The sequence below is a fragment of the Talpa occidentalis genome, unplaced genomic scaffold (genome assembly GCF_014898055.3).
Source record: "Talpa occidentalis isolate TD23 unplaced genomic scaffold, MPIMG_talOcc4v2.1 talOcc4.5, whole genome shotgun sequence".
Classification (NCBI taxonomy): Eukaryota; Metazoa; Chordata; class Mammalia; order Eulipotyphla; family Talpidae; genus Talpa; species Talpa occidentalis.
This window is the reverse complement of record NW_023604861.1, coordinates 125796047-125815713: the sequence shown is the minus strand read 5'-3', so window position 1 is coordinate 125815713 and position 19667 is coordinate 125796047. Positions and strand designations below refer to the sequence as shown.

Here is a 19667-nt window from a genome sequence, read left to right as displayed (position 1 = left end):
GCACCAGCCAGGCAAGGTCCCAGTGACCTTTCCCTGGGGACTCGCTGTCCCCTGAGCCCAGGCTGTCCCCTGGGCCCTGTCCTGCTCCCTGCCTTGAGTCACAAGTGAGATAAGGGAGTCTGGGCACAACAGGATGCCAGACCAGAGGAGGCGGCCCTTCTACACTGGACTTCAAATAACTGAAAATGACCAGAAAGCTCTGAGGTCTGTTCAAGATGCCATTGAGAGACCATGGGGGGCGGGGGCAGAGTGAGGGGGGATTGACAAAGCAGGTAGAAAGGAGTGACCTTTTAATTTTAAGCTTCATTTTTAGTTCTCACCAAATTCCAACTGCTTAGCAGACTGGTGACCAGTGATAATAATAGTAATAATGACGACATGTAGTATGGCTGCCATTTATGGAGAACACTTCTTAGGCAGGAGTCTGAAGGCTACCTACGTTACCTACTTTACCTACGTTAATTCACTTAGTCTTCACTGCAGCCCAGGAGGCTGGGATGTGTTCTGCTTGACAGTCAGAAAAATTAGCGCTCAGAATGTAACCTGATTCAGAGGCTCAGTGGTGGCTTAGCAGGTCCTGGGGAGGCCTCTGAGAGCCCACCCTACAGGTTGCCGTTTCAAACCTGTACTTCCTTCTCTCAGACTTCAGGGGTTTGGAGGACATTGGGCAGCCTGGCAGGTCACTGTCCCATGTGGGCAGGGCCTATCTCAAAAAGATGGCGCTCATGTGCCCTCTTTGCAGGCTGGCCCAGTTCCAGGAGGCCCCTCAAATCCAGGATGGCTCAGCTGGAGGGGGCAGATGGGGGAGGAAGAGGCAGAGGGGGGTGAGAGGGTGAGTCCCCCCACACCCCAGCCTGGCGAGCTGGGCAGTCCTGGATGCAGAGGAAGAGGGGAGGGATGAGGGGCACTGAGGGGAGCAGGGCAGCCCTGGTGGCTGCAGACCTCATTAAACAGCTTGGCTCCTGCTGTCTGAGGCCTCCAGCTCAGCCGAGTGTGTGGTTTTCTTAATGAAGTTGCTTCTACTAGGCTTTGGGGAAATAAACAGCTCATGAAGGCCTAACTCATTAGCCATGTGCTGAGGAGAGGACTGGGAGAGCAAAATTTTAGTTTCTGGGGATGGAGGGGGCAGAGGGGTTGATCCACCCGAAGGTCTGTGTGTGGGCTTTTGGCGCTGGAAGGAGACAAAGAGTCAGAGGAGGGAGGTAACAGTGGAATGGCATGTTAGAGGGCTAGAGGGCGTGGGTGTGGAGCAGCATCATGTGGTAGGTGAATGCAAAGGGACAGGCACCCACAGAAGGGAGCTGCTTGGGCTCCTGCTTGCCCAGTGCCGGGTCACCGCCTCTTCTGCCTTGGTCTGGCAATTTCCCATTTCTCTTTCATCAGAAAAATTTCACTTACAGTCTCCTTATTTTTGCTGTTGTTTCCTTTCCACCAGTTAAAGTGATGTGCATAGACACTGGCAGGGGATGCAGCAAGGCCTGATGGGCAGGTTTGGGGGCTCAGGAGCTCCTGGGGCCTCACACCCCCCCATCAGAACCCAGAGAGTACAGCTGGGAGCACATCTGGGCATAACTAGGTACTTCTCATAAATACACGAGGGTCACAGCCACATGGCAAGATGTGATCATTTGTAAGTGGGGAGCACTGAGGGGGGTGATATTTCTCCTGGAGACCACAGCCTGTGGTGAGAGGCAGGATTTGAACGCCAGTCTCTGGATGCTTAGCTCAGGCTTAATTCACTACGCGGGACCCTCTCCTGAAACCAGGCTGAATTTAGAGGCGGGGTGCAGCTCAGGCCCTAACTATCCTTCTAGATTATTGGCAACAGGAACACTTATTTCTTGAGTGCTGACTAAGCTGCAAGACACTGGCACTTTACATATATTATATAACTTAATCCCCACTTTATAGGGTGCTCAGGAGGGATTTGCCCAAAGAATAATTAAACTAGTTAATAGTCTAGCTTAGTAGTTAAGAGCCAGCCCCTCTGGGAAGTTAGTTGTCATGCCCAGGCAGCCCTGCTGGAGAGGCCACAGGAGGCCCAAAATGCTCACTCAACAATCAGCGCCAACTGAGCTCCCTGCTGGTTGCCCAGCAGAACTGCCCCACTGAGCCCAGCCGCGGAATCAGGAGTAACACTACAGTGTTGTGATTGAGGCCACTGAGTATTGGGGTGGTGTGTTAAGGGCACTAGATCACTATGATGTCCCCCAGGCTGCCTGTGGCTCTCTCTGGATCAGAATCCCGTTGGCAGGGCTGGGTGGCAGGTATCTCCTTAACATAAAGCAGCACCCTATGCTCCATTTCTTCCCTGTGTTCATGCCAAGAAAACTCCTCCAGGGCCAGCTTGATGGTGGCTCTCAGAGCAATTCTGGCATGAGCAGAGGTGGCCGGCCCAGCTCTCTCCCTCACTGATGTCCTTGCATCTACACAGTGCCTAGTATGCAGTAGGCACTCAGCAAAGAGGACTCAAGTGGCACGGGGCTGCTCCTTGCTGGCGGTGTGAGTTTGGGCAGGTTGGCCCATCTCTCACACCTCAGTGAAGAAAGGGTGATGGCCACTGGACTGTTCTTGGGGAGAAGCACTCAGCACGGGGCCTGTCACAGGGCAAGTGCTTGATCGACATGGTAGTGCATTGCAGTGCATTGTAATGGCTCTTGTAGTTCCAGGAGCCTGTGCCCTTGGGGACAGACACTTATAAGGATGACAGGTGGCTTTTGGGGACAGAGGGCCTCTCTCTGAGTGATGTGATTTTCTTCCTGAGGCCACAGCAGCTGAGGGTTTGCCCTCTATTTCTAGAGGTGCCCTGAAAATCTGTGGCCTAGAGACTGGGCCAGGAGAACCTGAATCTCATCTAAGATCTGATTCTGCACCAGCCTCCAAACGCTCCAGGAAACTAGGTAGTAGCTGAGCCAAACAAGTCCCTCAGGTTGTCCTAAGCAAGCCCCATTCAGGGGCAAACGTTCTGTGTGCCAGGTTCTATGCATGACACTGTGGCCCCAGTGTTTCCCAGTCCTTTAGGAGCTTCTGGATTGTTCTAGAGACCTGAAATTGCAGCCTGTGACAGGAATATTGTCAGAAGTAAGGCAGCTGACATTAGGGAGGGAGGAGGGGAGAGGAACCTCTGTCTGGTGGGGTCTGAGGAGCCCTGGGCACATAGAGTCATAATGGGTCATGATGGGGTTCACCAGCTCCTGGCCTTGATCTGGCTGGTGCTGGCAGGATGGCGGAGTTCTGTACCTTATCAGTGCCACGATCTAGAACTCCACAGTAAGCTTTCCCTGTTGCAGGTTGGAGAATGACCTGGATTATTTTGACCTAGCTCATTGACTGGGTCTAGAACCATCCTGCTAGCAAGGCAGCATCCTTAAAGGGACAGTCCACAGGGCCTGTCTTAGAGCTGAAGGTAGGCTTGAGGCTCAGTGTGTCTGTCCTGGTGTCCCCAGGACAGGGGCCTCTGCTGGCTGCTCTCTCTCTCTCTCTCTCCCTCTGTCTCTCTCTCTCTCTCACCCTCCCTCCCTCCCACTCTCTCTCATTGTAGGTTAAATGTAGGATCTCAGGTTCCAGCCTCTGGGAAAGGAGACACCACATCCAGGCTCCTTTTCCACCCATTGTTGTTTGGAGCATTGTCTTTTTTCCACGGCCTCTTCCTCCCCACTCAGCCTGGTCAACAGCAGTCCCCTGTCATTCTGGTCTGAGTGGTGGAGGGAAGGACACCTGCTTTCATGTCTTTTAATTCATTTTCGGCTATGCAGCAGTCCTGCAGGGCAGACAGAGCAAGACGTGTATCCCCAGTTTGACAGAAGGGGAAGCCGAGGCCCAGAGAGGCTGAGGGACCAGCCCAAGGCCACAGAGCTGGTGCATACTGCAGTGAGGACTGTGGCCCAGGCCTCAGGACTCCCGGGAATGTGCTGTCTACCTCACTGCGCTGGTCCCTGCAGGCCTGGGTGCATTAAGGGAGGGACATGCAGCCTTCTGGGAAGCCAAGAGACCTTCCTTTAGAGGTTTTGCTAGGGGAAGAGGAGTCTCCTTTTCTGAGTTTGTTCTGGACCTGCCTACAGACTGGCTTTCACTCAGAGACCAGCCAGGGAAGTTTAGGGCTTGTCCACCCCAGGGGGACACAAGTGTGAGCATGGGTGCAGTTCCCAGCTCAGGGGAGAGGCCCCTGGGCCCCTGAGCAGGGAGTGGGAAGGTGGCCTCCCCTGCTTGTCAGGGGGCATCCTGCAGGACAGCAGTGACTAGGCTGGACTGCTTCTCTGAGGAGATGTGGCAGCAGGGTCATGCAGAGACCCCAGTGAGGTCTGGCAGGCGTGGGCCCAGGAGCAGCTTCCACCTGCTGCACCCAGAGGGGGCCTAAGCACACACACTTGCCTCCTGGCTTAGCCACACACAGCTCTGTCTCCCGGGGAAGGACGTGTGCTCCCTGAGCTGGAGTTTCATCTGTGGGTTGCCCGGGAGACTCGCTCACTCAGGAAGCAGCACAGCATTGCTGCTGGGAGCGGCTGTCATCATCTCCTGCGGGCTGCCCAGTGGGTGATGGGCACGTGCTGTGGTGTGGGAGGGCCTCAGCACAGCAAGCCATTCCTTGTCCCCACTCCACTAAATGCCTGTGGGTTCCCGTCGTGACAATTGGAGACTTCCCTGCCAGCCAGCCGGTGCACAGAGCTTTCCCCAGGCGGACTCTGCTCTTTCCTGCACTCTGATTCCATCTGCTTTTTCTCCTAATGCCCTGGCTCCTGCCCCTTCCCTGGCCTCTGGCTGCTGCCCCCGAGGCTCCCCGCTGCCCAAGTTCCTGCGCTGACCCTTGGATCCTCGTGTGCTGCTGAGCCTGCTTCTCCCTGAACCCCAGCACCCGGCACACAGTAGGTGCTGACTCTCCACCTGCCCCGCGCTGAGCAGCACTGGGAAGAGGAAGGACATGGTGATTAACTTGGAATGTCATGTACACCTGTGGCTCAGGTGTCCGGGCACAGTGAATGGAAAGGGGTGGCATGCCCTTGGAAGGGGCATCAGGTTGCTCACTGGCAGGAGGCCTTGGTGGACATGTCCCCAGGGAGACTTAGTGACATAGAGGAGCCAGACTTCCTGCCTGGTTAGGGGGAGAGGCCCAGGGGGACAGGACTGTGAGAGAGAGGGCCAGGCTGCCTAGGCTCCAATCAGCCCTTCTGGCAGGTTGTTGCATGGAGGCCTGAGGCCAGGACAGCTGGTTCAGGATGCAGCAATGTCTCCGCCATCACCACAGCCCCGCACTTTGTTCATCATTTGCAGACAGAATTTATACCCAGCCCACTTGACAAATGGGGTGACCAAGGCTTAGAAACAGAGCAGAAAGTCATGGAGCCAGATGGGGAGATGTCTGGACAGAGCCCTCCTAGCTCTGGCCACTCACTTTATTTATTTATATATTTTTGAAGTTGAGGCAAACTTTATAATCATACTTCCAATATGACTCAGGAAAACAAATTTCCCAAGCAGCATTCCTGACAGCATGCCTTCAGAAATAGGTGTCATAACTTTAGGATCTGTGACTTTGGAACCAAGAAAGACGATAAAACAGAACTCATTAAAACTATTTTACATTGTAGTAGCAAAATGTTTTTCAATTAATTTCAAAGCTTCTTTTAAAACATATGGTAGATATATTTAAGCCCTTCTATGTTACCAGACATAAAATATTGGTAATTGTCAAAATATGTTCCCTTTACTGGTCCTGACCTTAAAATTCACTCCCTTTAAATGGTGAGTTTGAATGTCCCCTGAGCTGTGGGGACACCGGAGGGAGGCAGAGCAACTGTGTCCCTGGGGTGCAGAGAGGAGCGCCAGCTTGGGGCTGCAGTGGTTAACAGCTGCTCCTTAGCCCAGGTGAGAAGGGGAGGCCTTGCTGCCCTGAATCTGAAGCTCCCACAGACCAAGTGCACTGTGTGATGGGTCTGGGGGTGGGGAGCAGCGTGGCCCAAGCCTCCACGTGCTCCACTAAATCCCAGCTACAGAGGGAACAGTGGCCCTTCCCAGCCCCAACAGAGCCAGATGAGAGGCAAAGCCCAGGAAAGTAGGGGTCAGCTATTCTGCGGGGTCACAACAGATGTGAACGTGCCAAAATGTGACTTAGACTGCTGGTTCTCACCCCAAAGTCGACACTGGAGAAGCCAAAGAAAGTATGTGGATTCCAGGAAGCAACAAGCCGACAAACATACAAAGGGTAGTGAGAAGACTGGGGGGCCAGGGCTGTTGAGCTGCTGTTGGGTTATGGGGGGTTGGGCAGGGAGGGCAGGGGAGAGGCTGCTCAGCATGGGCCAGGGCTGAGTAGAAGCCGCAGGGGTAGAGCATGTCGGAAGAGATCTTTGTGAGCTCTGCTCTCCTTGGGATACCTTGGGGCAACCATTGCCAGGACCTTTATGGATAAAATAGTGACAGTAGCTCTGGGATGAGGACTGATGAGAACTGAAAATAGGTGTTGATGAGCCAGCTGCTCACGCCTTCTACAGCTCACTTAGCCCCCAAAGCTAGTTTGCTAAAAATCTAGACTGCCTTCTATCCAGTATCTCTCCTTAAAGGCTTAGAGATGAGAGGGTGACCGGGTCTTGGGGGAGGTGGTGGGCCTTGCTGCTCACGCCTGCCCTTCAAACCCTAAGAACTGAGATAGACAGGCCTTTGATGTGTCCCCATACCTGTTACTGGACAGAGTAGCTGATTCCGGGGTGTTTGAAGAGGGCACAGTAAAAAAAAGATGCATGGACAGAAGCTCTCCCTAGAAGGAAGACAGCACCCTGAACAGCACAGGCCAGCTGGAGCAGGGTCACTAGATGAATGGACCACAAAGAAATACACTGGCAAAGCAGGGAAAAGGAATCATAAGAAAACAAAATGGCAAAAATGGAAGATCAATTTGAAGACAATAGCAAATAGGTACTGACATCTGACAATAGGAGTTGCAGAGGAAAGAAAGATTTAAAAGGCAAATGAAAGGGATGTTTGAAAAAAATGGAGATAGAGTTTTCTATAATGAACCAAAGATGAAAGACCTTAGATTTGGAAGGTCTCAGAAAATGGCACAAAAAGGGGGAAGATAAACACATGATAATAAAATTTAAGAATATCAAAGATAAAATCATATACTATTTTCCAGAAAGAAAGAAAAGATCCCTCCCAAACTTAGAAGAATCAGATTGTCTTTAGACTTTCTTGCAGCAACGTGGAATGCTATTTTTGAACTTGTGAAGGTACAATTCCATGTCTAGAATTTGAAACAATTTAAAGAAATAGGAAAAATATCCTCAGATTTATAAAGCTTTGAAGGTTTGCTGCACATCACCCAAATTAAAAATGTTTTTGGAGGAAGTATTCAAATTAGAAGAAAAACAATACCAAGAGATACTTCAAAAAATATGAGAAGTAAAGCAAAGATGGTTGTTGTCTTTAAAAAAAAAATAAAATGAGTAAGACAAATGAAAGTAAAAGTGAATACATATTCAAAAGAACCTAGCATTAAAATTCTAACTAGACAATATCAGCATGAGGATGTGGGGAGATCAAAGAGGCAAAGAAGAATATTAAAATAGTAATTGTTAGAGACACAATAAAAATTAGGGAGAAACTATAATTTTTGATTCATTTGGGGATGTATAAAGATAGTCAGGGTGACTACTCTAAAAACAAAAATAGAACATAAAATTTTTACAGAAGAAAACCCAACCTATCTGATGGCTTGATAGGAAGGAGGATTAAAAAAGACAAAATGTATAGTAAATGGAAAATATAAAATAAGATAGTGGTAAAAGTAAGACAATAGTAAAATTAACTACAATAGATGTAAATGGATAAAACTAATCAATTAAAAGAGACTCTCATATTGGGTAACAAAGTAAAATCTAATAATAAATGCTCTAAGATGAAACATGAATTTAAAAGGTGCCTAGAAATGTTGAAAATAAAGACATGGAAAAAGATACTAAGAAAATAAAAAGATTGAAAATAATGTAAGTAAAAATGGACCAAAATAAGCTGAGATAGCACTATTAATAGCTGGTAACCTAGAAATGAATGTAAAAAAAAAAAAAAACCATCATAAATGACAAAGATATTAAATACTGATAAAAGGAAAAATAGACAAGATAACCATCATAAACATATGGGCAACTAGCAAAAATTTTAAACTACATCAAGCAACAACTATTAGAACAGGGAGAGATATAAAAATCAGAATTATCCTTAAAGATTTTAATACAATTACTTGAAACTGATAGATCAAACAGAGAAAAACAAAATTTGAAGAATTGAGTAACATAACTAATAAGTTCATACTTAGATTGCACTATTTATAGAACTCGCCACTGAACGTATCTCTTTTCGGCAGTGGGAGCATTTATGATTGTGGATTAGGCATTATAGAAGTCTCAATAAATTCCAAAGGATCAATATTCTGGACTATGATTTTTGATCATAATGTAGTAAAACTAGATAGAAATAAAATAAGGAGCTGAAAAAGTTATATAGAGTTCAATATAACATTATTATATAGCTCAAGTTTAAAAGAAAAGTCTAAAAGAAAATAAGAAATGTTTAAAAGTAAATAATAAGGAAAACCATACAGAAAATGTATGTATAGCAAAATTTATAGTTTAAAATACACATTAAAAAAATGAGAGAAGAAAAGAAATAATATCTTAGGATGCAACTCAAGAAATTGGTGGTGGGGGGATCCCACAGAGCAAAATAAAATAAACAGAGAAAAGGGGAACAAGTAATCAATGAAATGGGAAGCAAAAAGAACAACAGAGATTAATGAAACCAAGAGCTGATTCTTTGGGAAGATTAATGGGATACAGGTCTTTAGCAAAAATGACCAAGGAAAACAGGGAGAAGATACAAATAAATGAAATATGGAGTAAAAAGGGGAATGACTATAGGCAGAATAAAGATTTGAAACTCTTAAAAATGTCATGGCCAAATCTGTGCTCATAAGTTTTTAAACCTAAGTGAAACGTAAAATCCTTAGAAAAACATAAAAATCCAAAATTGGCACAAGAAGACAAATTCAAAAGGGCATCAAAGAGCTCCTCTCCCCAGACTATCCAGATGAATCTATTTTTACATTTTATTCTTTCAAAATGTCAAAGAAGAGTAAACTCCTATTCTATGTGTGTTGTTTCGGAAAATTTTAGGTCAAAAATTTTTGTGAACATTGCTGCAAAATTCCTAAATAAATACATTTGCCAATTGCGTTTAACAGTATATTAAAGGTAATACATTACACGATATACTAAAGAGTGAGATAATAATCTGAATCCATTCAGAAAAACTTTTGATACAGGTCAACAATCTTTCATAATAACAGCTCAGTAAATTAGTAAGATAGCGTTCAATAATAAGATCCTACTACAACAATTGTGTTCGATGAGAAACCGTAGACACATTTTGTCCCTTTAGTAGCAGGAATATGGGAAACATGCCCGCCATCCCCACCAATGTTCATGAAGCAAACTGTTGTGTGGGAAACCAAAAGAAACACATAACACAAGCCCATTTAAATGAACAAAAATTATATGCTCCAAGACAGCAAGACAAATTTTGTAGGACTACACGGGAAATCAGAAGAGACACATTAAATACATTTGAATGGAGGGAAAGAAATAGAGGATAAAAGAAAACACACACACATCCCTGCAAGCACACGTACTTAAAAACAAGAGCAGGGCCTGTTGGGACCAAACGGATAATGTGCCCTAAATTGAGATAAACGGTTTATTCAGTCCTATGAGCTGATGGCTTAAAACAAGAAAAGTTTTTGAAGATGATACAGTGGAAAATTGACCCCAGTCGCTCTTAAAGAGAAAGGGATGAGGGCCACACAAGACTGGCTTTGCTGGAAGTCCAGGTGGGGTTAGCCTGGGTCTTTCACTGCCCCGGGAACCCCTCTCCTCTGGCCCTGTTGGACCCTCAGCTGGTGGCTTGTTCTCAGGACTACAACACCGCACAGGTGGGGCAGGCCCTTGCTCCCAGGAGCACAAAAGACTCCCACAGGGCTGTGGGTTGGTCTGGACAGCCCTGCTCTGTGTGGTTCGCGTCACAGGGGGGTCTCTTGTGCAGAAATCCCTCAGGGGCAGCGCGTGGAGGGGGAGCTGGAGTCTCCTCCACACCCTCCCGTCGCCCATGAAGCAAACCAGATGGGTGGGGGCAGGAGGCAGGGAGGGCACTGCTCCCTGCCTGCTCAGGGCATCCTACCTCGTCGAAGTCAGCCACATCCTCACAGTTCTCTAGGACCCGGGAGTAGAAGGATTGCCCTGTGGGGGAAAGAGGACAGTTTTGAGTCAGAACTCCCTGGACACACACGTGGGGTCAGAGCTCTCTGCCTGGGTTTTGGGTTTCCAGCATTTGGGTTCATGCAGCACGACTATGACCCTGGGAGTGTGTGTCTTGGGCAGCAATTCCAGAGGGGGCAGGTTCCCATACTGTCATATCTGACCCCTCAGCAGCCTTGTGGGGCAAGCAGTTCAAAGGCATTAGCTCCACTGCACAATGAGGATCCCAAAGTACTGGGGGCACCAGGCTGGTCCGAGACAGAGTGGGGCGGCCTCTTTTCTCCAGCATGGCTCCCAATGGCCTTCTTGGCTTTCTCTGTCTGTGGGCCTTCCTGGTTGCAGAAGCCTGTGCTAGCACGGGGGTGGACCCCTGCTGCCAGCCCTCTTTCTGTGACCCTGTCTGCTGCCAGGCCCCGGTGCTTCCCCAGCCAGGATCCAGGACAGTCAACCACACTTGAGCTTTCTTCCAGGGAATCAAGACCCTCCCTTCACACTCGCAGTCACTTTTCTGTCAAGCTTGAGTTTTTCTCCTCTGGGGCAGGTAGCCGAGAATGTGATGGGACACATGTTTCCAGACCCCTTCACCACTCACATGCCATGCCACCCACCAGGACAGACATAAAGTTGCTGCCTTCCTGGCCCATTCTGTCAGAACTGGCCCAAGTTGCTGGGAGAACCTTAGTCAGGAGAGGAGGAGGCAGGTTGGGGTGGGGGAAGTGGTGGCAATGAGAGGGATGCCTGGGCCAGTCCAGCTCACTTAGAGAAGGCTCACTGGCCTCCGTGCTGAGGACCACGTGCCTGGGACTCGGGGCAGAGGGGTGGTGCATGCACAGGTGCCTGCGCCCAGGGAGCTTCTGGCCTGGGAGGGCAAGGCAGGGGCAGGTCACCTGTGCAATACATACCCCAAGGGGCAGTTTTGCAGGAGAAGGAAGGGTAAATACTGGTTTGGGGTGGGTGGGAGCAAAGAGGCAAGGGTTGTAATTCTACGAGGAGAAATCCAGAGATGGGATGGGTTCATTTTTTTTTATTTAGAATTAATTTATTATCATCTGTCAAGTCTACACTAAAGAGAAAGGAAAAGAAAAAGGTAGCTTCTATAATAGGATTCTCTTTATAAATGCACCCCAAACCACAGTTGTTTTACATGTGAATAGACAAAGACTTCAAATACACCCCAAAACACAATTGTTTTATATGTGAATAGACAAAGATTTAAAATCATAGCTATTTCTAGGCAAGAGGAGTAAGAAGACATAGAAAACAGCATACTTGAATGTTTTGTTGTAGACACTTGAATTTGCAGTTTTTTTCAATGACCCTGCTTTGCTTCTGTAATCAAAAGAAAAATGCTTTCAAGTCCCCTCCAGCCTAAATCAGCAGGTCATCCACTAAACAGTTATCTCAAGGTCGATCTCAGTCCCATTCTTAGGGTTACTTTGGGTTGTTGCTGATGAGCAGGCTGGGACCCAGCAGAGGACTTGGGGGCCACACTGTGCTTTTCTCCCCACAGAAAATCTGGGAGACCCAGTAGGACTAGCCCCAAGCCAGGGAGGGGCTGGAGAGGAGCCCACTGGGCCCTCATGGCAGTGGGGCACAGTCTCCCTGGGGGCCACTTGTCTCCTCTGGCCCCTGTTGCCTTCCCAGGCAAGAGGCCTGGGCTGACTGCTTCAGGGCCTGCCAGGCTCTCGGGACTCAGGAGAGAGTCCCAGTTACACAGAACTGCCTCCTGATGAGGAGGCCAGGGGTTTGAGGCAGGAGGGTCTGAAGAAGGGTGTGTGTGTACGAGTGTGTGTGGATGTGTTTGTGTGCACAGCTGTGTGTGTTTGGAGGGTGGCAGCCTGTGGGTGGGTGGGGTGCATCCAAGAAAATGAGGAAGAAGCTGTAAAGCAGAAGCTGTACACATGGAAAAGAGATGTGAAGTAGACAGATGGGCAAGAAGGACTCTTTAGCACTAGCCGGGGACAAAACAAAACATCTCAACAACAAACCCAAAGCAGCCAGAGGAAAAGAAAGAAATAGGAAAGATGGTGCCTGCGCCCCTCTTGATTTTCCCCACAGGTGACACAGTGTAGATGGAGACTCAGGTGAGCATATTTGTGCGTTGAGGCTCCCCTAGGACCTGGGGCTCGGAATACCCAAGGGTCTTTTCCATCCTGCAAGACCTGGACCAGCCTGGGTCTCCTGGACTGAACACTAAGCCACCCAGCCAGGGAGGGGAGGGAGGGACTGTCCATGATGGCTTTAGTAGTTCCCCCGAGCTACCGAGACTGAAAGCCGGCCCTGCTTGCACATGTCCTGGCTCCTTGTTAGAGACGGTGTGAAATGCAGTGAAATTATCCACTGTGCAATTGATCCATCAGGGCTCTGTCTTGAAAAGCAGGAAAACATCATTGCTTTGGGTCATGGGTATTTAAATGTGGTGAATGTTGTCAAACAGGATGAGCCAAATTTTAACTAGATACGAAAAAACAAATCAAATCAATTGTACAGAAACAGTGCAAAAGGCAAACTTATTAAGAAAACAAAATGTCCTTCTTAAGGGTTTTTGAAAAGCTTCCTTTTCAGAGGGATTGTATGACCAGGGCAGGGTCATTCAAGTGTCCATTTCTGTTCATCAGGACAGAGCCAGGGTACCTCTCTCACCCCTTTCAAGTTAGGAGGGGATTGCTAGCCCCTCTCTTTCCACTTAACACCTGCTCCATGCCACACCAGTCTTGTTGACATTTCAACTGCCTTTTAAGCGGCTTTCAGACAAAATCATTTAAAAATCTCCAAATCCAATCCACTTTCAAGACACAGAGAAGACCGAGAAAGACTTGAGAGAAAGAAAATAGCCTGTTCTCTGCTGGGGAGAGGCTGCTGTGGCAGGAGCCCAGGGATGAGGTGAGGCTGCACCAGCTCTCTCCTTCCAGGGGCAGCTGCTCATGGGAAGGCTGAGCTGTTTGAAATAAACTCCCTGAGTCAATAAATGCGGTTAGGACAGCAGAGTCAGTGCCCACAATGGCATAAGGGCCAGGCCATCAGATTTACCCCAAAAGAGGGGTTTGGGAGCCCAAACGTCATAGTAAGTTTTGAGTCATTCTCCATTTTCAAATATATGCAGAGCAGCCACCTCCCAAGATGATGGTGAGCTCAGCTCTGCTCCGCCTCACACCCAGGATGAAGTGCTGGCTTATATGATAATGTAACTTAAGGGAACAAATACCTCATTTGCACTGACAGCTCCTCCTCCAGACAGTTCACCTGCTAGAGCTGGACTGGGGTGGGATGAGGGGTGGACAGGTGGGTAGGGCGGTGTTCAAAGCCCACTGGAGCCCGGGTGAAGCACAGGCTCCTGCGGTACTGTCGTAGCTGAGTCTGCTCTCCCTCCCACAGCCAGCCGGCTCCTCACGGGGGCCCTGCGCTTCTCATCCTCCCAGTTCCCCAGTTCATGTCGCCCTGTTCTTTTTGAAAGCTGCTCCAACAAGCACCAGGAAGCAGGGCACCGGGCTGCAGGAAAAGAGGCGGCGCCCAAGAGGCCCGGGCCCAATCAGGTGTGGAGACTGGGATGCAGCTCAAGGGCTGGGGGCCTGGACCCGACCGTTCAGTCCCTCGGGGTCTCCCAGTCATCATCTGTGACTGGGGGCAATTATGGTGACCAGTACTTCGTGGAACCACTGTAGGGGTCCGTGGGACACGCTCAGTGAAAGCGGCTTAGAGCATCTGGCAGGGGCCAGAGGGCTGTGGTAAGGTACTAAGCAGCCCGGGGTTCAAACCCCTGCTCTTCCACTTGCCAGAGAAGAGACCATCTCTTTGCCTTAGTTTCCTCACCCATTAAATGGAGGAAATGACAGTTCTTAAACTCCTGTTGCATGGCTCATTACCCAATTAAAAATGACAATGAATCTACGAAGGAGGAGTCCTGTTTTTCCTTTTGACATTTATGTCTTAAATACAAAAATGGTCTCCTCTATTATGAATGACATTTTGTAGCTTATTTTTAGTAATAGGTAATCAGGAACAATTTTCCCCCTCATCTTATATAATGTTTTTTCCAGTTTTAGGTATTTTAGGTATGATGAGCTCTTTTTTTAATGAGGTAAAATTTACCCTTACAGATCTTAAGTGAACAGCTCAATGAGTTTCGAGAAACACATTTATAAACCTATATAATCACCACACAAACAAGATGTAGACCCTTCCCATTCCCTTAAAATGTCCCTGGTCCCCCACTTTCCAGCTGATCTCTACCCCCACCCTCAATAGGCAACCAGGGCTCTGACTTTTATCACCAAAGATCAGTTGTGCCTGATTTAAACTTTACATAGATGGTTTCAGACAGAAGGTACTTTTCGGGTGTCTCGTTACTTCGCGTCAATGTAATGCTTTGTGATTCATCCCTATAGTCGATGTGTCAATGATTCATTCACTGCTGTTTTTGAGTAACGTTCCGTGCTATGAATGACGAGACCACAACCTGTTGATACGTTGGGAGTTGCTTCCAGTGTTGGGCTATTACTAGTAAAGTTGCTGTAAACATTCTTGTGAAAGTATTTCTGTGGACATAGAATTGCATTTCTCTTGGGGACATGCCTGAAAGCAGGTTCTCTGGGACCCAGGGTAGGTGCTTGTTCAATTTGATGAGAAACTGCCAGTCCTCCAAAGCAATTAGACCTTTTACAAATCCTGGGCACAGTGTAGAAGTTTTAGTTGTCCCACATCCTCATCGACATTGATTTTTCTATTTTAGTGCATGTGAAATAGCATCTCATTCTGGGTTTGCTAACAACGTGGATGACTTGTGTGTATACTGATCATTTGTATAATTACTGGAGAAAATACTCAAGTCTTTTGCCTATTAAAATTCTTGCTCATTTATCTTTTTTGTTATGGATCTGTAGGGGTTCTTCATGTACTCTGTCTACTAGTCTTTAAATGTGTGTTTTTATCTGATGCTTTCTTATAGTCTTCGATGTGTTTATTAATGAGTAGGTGTTTTTTTAAGATTTATTTTATTTATTTATGCATACAAGAGCTGAATTGTAGGCCAGAGGTGTGGGGGGTGAGAGGATTCACCAGAGACAGTGGGGAGCAGAACAGACAGATCTACTGAAATACACTGCTGAGGGGAGCAGCGGGCTTGACAGGTGAGGTCTGCTGCACCATGTGGGTCAACTCCCTGGCCGGGGATCAGGGATAAAACTCATGTTGCAGTGGCTGCCGATAGTTTAATAGTGCTGAGACTTAACCCCTTGCACCACCAGGGACGTCCAAGGAGTAGTGTTTTTAATAACTCCAAGTTATCAATTTTGGCAAATTTTATTTCTTATACTTTTTGTTTTTATGGCTTCTTTAACAAATCTTCGTCTAATCCAAGAATTTAATAGAGATATTCTATATTTCTTTGATTTAGTTTATAATCCATCTTGAAATAATTTTTGCATGTGGAATAAGATAGGACTCTGATACTCATTTCCCTCCCATATAGGTATTTATTCTTCTAGCTAACATCTAAATTGAAAATCACTTAACTGGGTGGGGGCGTTTCCTGGACACTTGCTTTTGTTTCTTTGATCTGTATACCTGTTCTAAGGTTCATGACACACGTCTTGATTCCTATTGACATAATCGCATGGTTCTTCTCCTTTATTATGTTGATTTGGTGATATAGCTTGATTGATTTTCTAATTTTAAACTAAACTTGCATTTTAGGGATAAAACTTGATGTGCTATTCCATTCATATATTTCTACTTAATTGACTAACATTTATTGGCAAATATTTTGTTAAGGATTTTTACACATATCATCATGAAGGATATTGGGCTCTTATTTTCTTGTTGTGTAGGATCTTTATCAAGTTTTGTTATCAAAACCTCTTTCCTCTATTTTCTGAAAGTTTGTTTAAAATTGGTATTATTTGCCCCTTAAATGTTTTCTGGAATTCACCAGTGTGGTTATCTAGACCTGAAGCTTTCTTTATGGGAAGGTGGTGTAGTGTCATTACCATCATCATAATTGTTATTACAAATTTTATTTCTTTAATAGATATTGAACTCTTCCCATTCTGTATTTCTTTTTAGATCAGTTTTGGTAAGTTGTTTTTCAAGGAATTTGTCCATCCTGTGGGAGTTGTAGAAATTGAGATAAAGTTATTTATAATATCCCTTTGTTTTCCTTTGAATGTGATATGATTCCCTCTCTTGTTCCTGATATTGGTGATTTGTATTTCCTTGTTTTTGTTTTTTTTCTCTTGATCAGTCTTCTACAATTTACCTAGTCCCTGCCCTCGCCCCCCGACAAGTACCAACTTTTGGCTTTGCTACCTTTCAATGTTGTTTTTCCTCTACTTATTTTCTTATACTTGCCTTGGATTTAGCTTTTCTTAGGTTGTTTTCATTTTTATTTATTGAAATATAATTCACCACTATCTAATTCCAGAATATTTTCATCATCCCTCCCCCACCAAAACACTCATACTCATTAGCAGTCACCCCCATTCTCTCCTTCTGCCCCTGAAACCACTAATCTAATTTCTGTCTCTATGGATTTGTCTATTCTGGGAATTTCATAGAAATGAAATCATATAATCTGTGGTCTTTTGTGTTTGGCTTATCCACTTAACATTATGTTTTCAGGACGTGGGTTTAAGTTGCTCCTCTTTTAGCAGGTTCTTAAGGCAGAAAATAGATCATTGATTTTATACTTTCTTTGTTTCTGCTCTAGGATTTAAAGTAAGGATTTAAAACTATAAATATTGATATGTTGGACTTTCATTACCATTCAGTTGGAAGTGTTTTATATATATATATATATATATATATAAAATAGGGTTTATATATATATATATAGGGTTTTTTAAAGATTTATTTATGCGTACAAGAACTGGGGTACAGGTCAGAGGTGTGGGGGGTGAGAGGATTCACCAGAGACAGAGTGGGGAACAGAACAGGCAGACTGACTGAAATACATCGCTGAGGGAGCAGCGGGAGAATCAGGAGAGGTCTGCTGCGCCATGTGGGTTGCTCCCTGGCGGGCCAGAGATAGAACTCATGCTACAGAGGCTGTGGACAGCTTCACAAGGTTGCGTCTTAACCCCTTGCATCACCAGGGAGGCCCCCTGTATATATTTTTTTTGTCTTCTGCTTTCACCATGATTATTTAGAAGGATATTTATCACTTTCCAAATATTTGGAGGGTTTGAATAACTCTTATTGCTATTAACTTCTAATTGAATTTCCAGTGTGATCAGAGAGCTTACTTCATAAGATGTCAATGTTTTGAAATGTACTAAGACTTGTCTAGCACCTGGCATATAGTCCATCTTGATGTGTGTTCCATATGCATTTGCGAAGAATGTGTATAGTTTTAGAGTGTAATATACTAGAAAAGTCAGTTAGGTCGAAGTGCCTGTCCTGTCTCCTGCCCAGTAAAACTTCCTCCTGGGCCCTGTACTCTTCTGCAGAGTCATGTCCGTGGCTCCAGGGCGGCCAGCTCCTACCTCCCTTCTTATGCTCCCTTGTTATCTGTTCCAAGGAACCCTGATCTCGCCCCCTGGTCTTGCTTGCAGACCTCCTGCTCTGAGAGATCTCCTCTGCCTCCTGCTGCCATGCACCTGTACCTTTCTTTTCAAAATGCATGTCCCACTCATGAGGGTTCGTGCAGTGACTGTCTGCCCCCGACGGCAGGGACCACGTCTGTCTCATTTCCCACTGCCACCTTAGTGCCTAGAACAGTGCCTGGCACATAGCTAGCCTGCAGTGAATTTTATTACCTGGATAAATGAAAGAATGAGCAAACAGGTGACTAAATACTTGACTCAAAAAGCACATCGATGTGTAGCTTTAAAATGAGTTGGGAGACTTTCCTGGAGCAACATGGCGGCGAGGAGACGCTGCGAGTAAGATCTCCCATTAAAAAAAGTGAATAGGGAGGAAAAGCGGCAGGTCCCAGTGAGAACTGGGACACGGAAGATAAACGGGTGACGCCAGCGAACTGCCCGAAGAAGAAAGTGGCCATAAAAGAGGACTAGAAGGGAGGGAAGCGCAGAACCCTGCTCCCCTCCCCCGCCCACAGAGGCGGCACTCTCCGACCGGCAGAGAGGAGGAAACAACAAACCAAAACAACCCACAAGAACAAACGACGCAGCAAGCGGGACTGTGAGCGGAAAGGAACTATTGCAGCCACCACACCCCGTGAACGGGAGCTGAGGCGAACCCTGCAGGATCCGCCGCGGCGGTGAGCGAACGGCTCCGGGCGCCATTAGAGAAGAACAAAGACCCCGGGAGACGCGCACACAGCCCGGGCTGCCGGTAAGCCTGCGCGGGAAACGCGGCGCGCCTGGCGCGCTTGAAAAGCAAGTGCAGACCTGGATCGCAGCTGCCCAGGTCCCCGCGCCTGCGACCTAGGCTTGCGGGGAGACGACCTAGGCTTGCGGGGAGACGCACGGAGGTCCTCACTGAGGTGAAGGTCCCTCCCTGAGTGAGCAGGAACCAGGCGCCCAGGCACGGGAGCCGGGTGCAAAAGGCGCCATTCCCGCGCCACTGAACTGGGCTACAGCCCGCGTCCTGGACCTGAGGGCTTTGAACTGAGACCCGGGGCACGAAAATTCGGGGCGTGGTTTCTCCACGACGGTGGGGCACAAGGCAGACACAGCACCCCAAAGCTGTTGAGGTGTACCCTACCATTCCCGCTCTGTTCTCTGTCCCACGGGGTGGGGGGAGGCGAAAAACAGCCCCCCAAGGACAATAGGAGAGTTCTCTGGCGCCACCTAGCGACCAGGAAAAAAAAAGTCACTAACACCCTATAAAACAGGACATTTCTTAAGTCTGCTTGAAAAGGGCAGAAGGTTTCTGGAGGACCCAGTGGCCAGCCGGGAAGTTATTCCACGCCAGGCCCCTTCCGACCAGCAGTCTGAGCCCACAGAGGGAGCAGGCACCCACGTCCGGGGCAGACCGGGTGCGCAGAAGAGTGTGCCTGAAACCGGAGGCGCAGGACTGCATCCCGCTTCGCCATTTGAGAACAGGGACATTTCTTCAGTAAAAACTGCCTAAAACCAGCAGAAAGCTCCCCCAGAAGACAGAGATGGCTCCTGGAAGAGCCAGAGGGGAGCGGAGAAGTTCACCCAAGATGTCAGTCAGTCCGAGCAACACAGTGTCCCAACGCATACGACAAATTAGAAAACAGACAGTAGGGAGTAGAAGAACCACACGCAACCTAAAAACTCCTCAGGAAAGAAGCACACCACAAAAGAAAACCACTCCCCAGATTGCAACGACAGCAACTTGGAAGAACTTCTGAGCCTTCCAGAAAGAGAATTTAAAATTGCCATGATTAAAAAAGTGATAGATCAGAAGAAGGAAATTGAGTCCCTAAAGAGGGAAGTAAGAGAA

The 19667-nt window shown here is 47.3% G+C and overlaps 1 protein-coding gene across 2 annotated transcripts in view; it reads right to left on the bottom strand.

Annotated features, from left to right (window-relative positions):
• Positions 1–19667, bottom strand: part of OTOF (otoferlin) — a 77604-nt gene that overhangs the window by 49423 nt on the left and 8514 nt on the right. For both annotated transcript variants that reach the window (XM_037528390.2, XM_037528388.2), the window contains exon 2: positions 10222–10280. In XM_037528390.2, coding sequence (XP_037384287.1) covers positions 10222–10280 — 59 coding nt within the window. The remainder of the gene's footprint in view (positions 1–10221; positions 10281–19667) is intronic.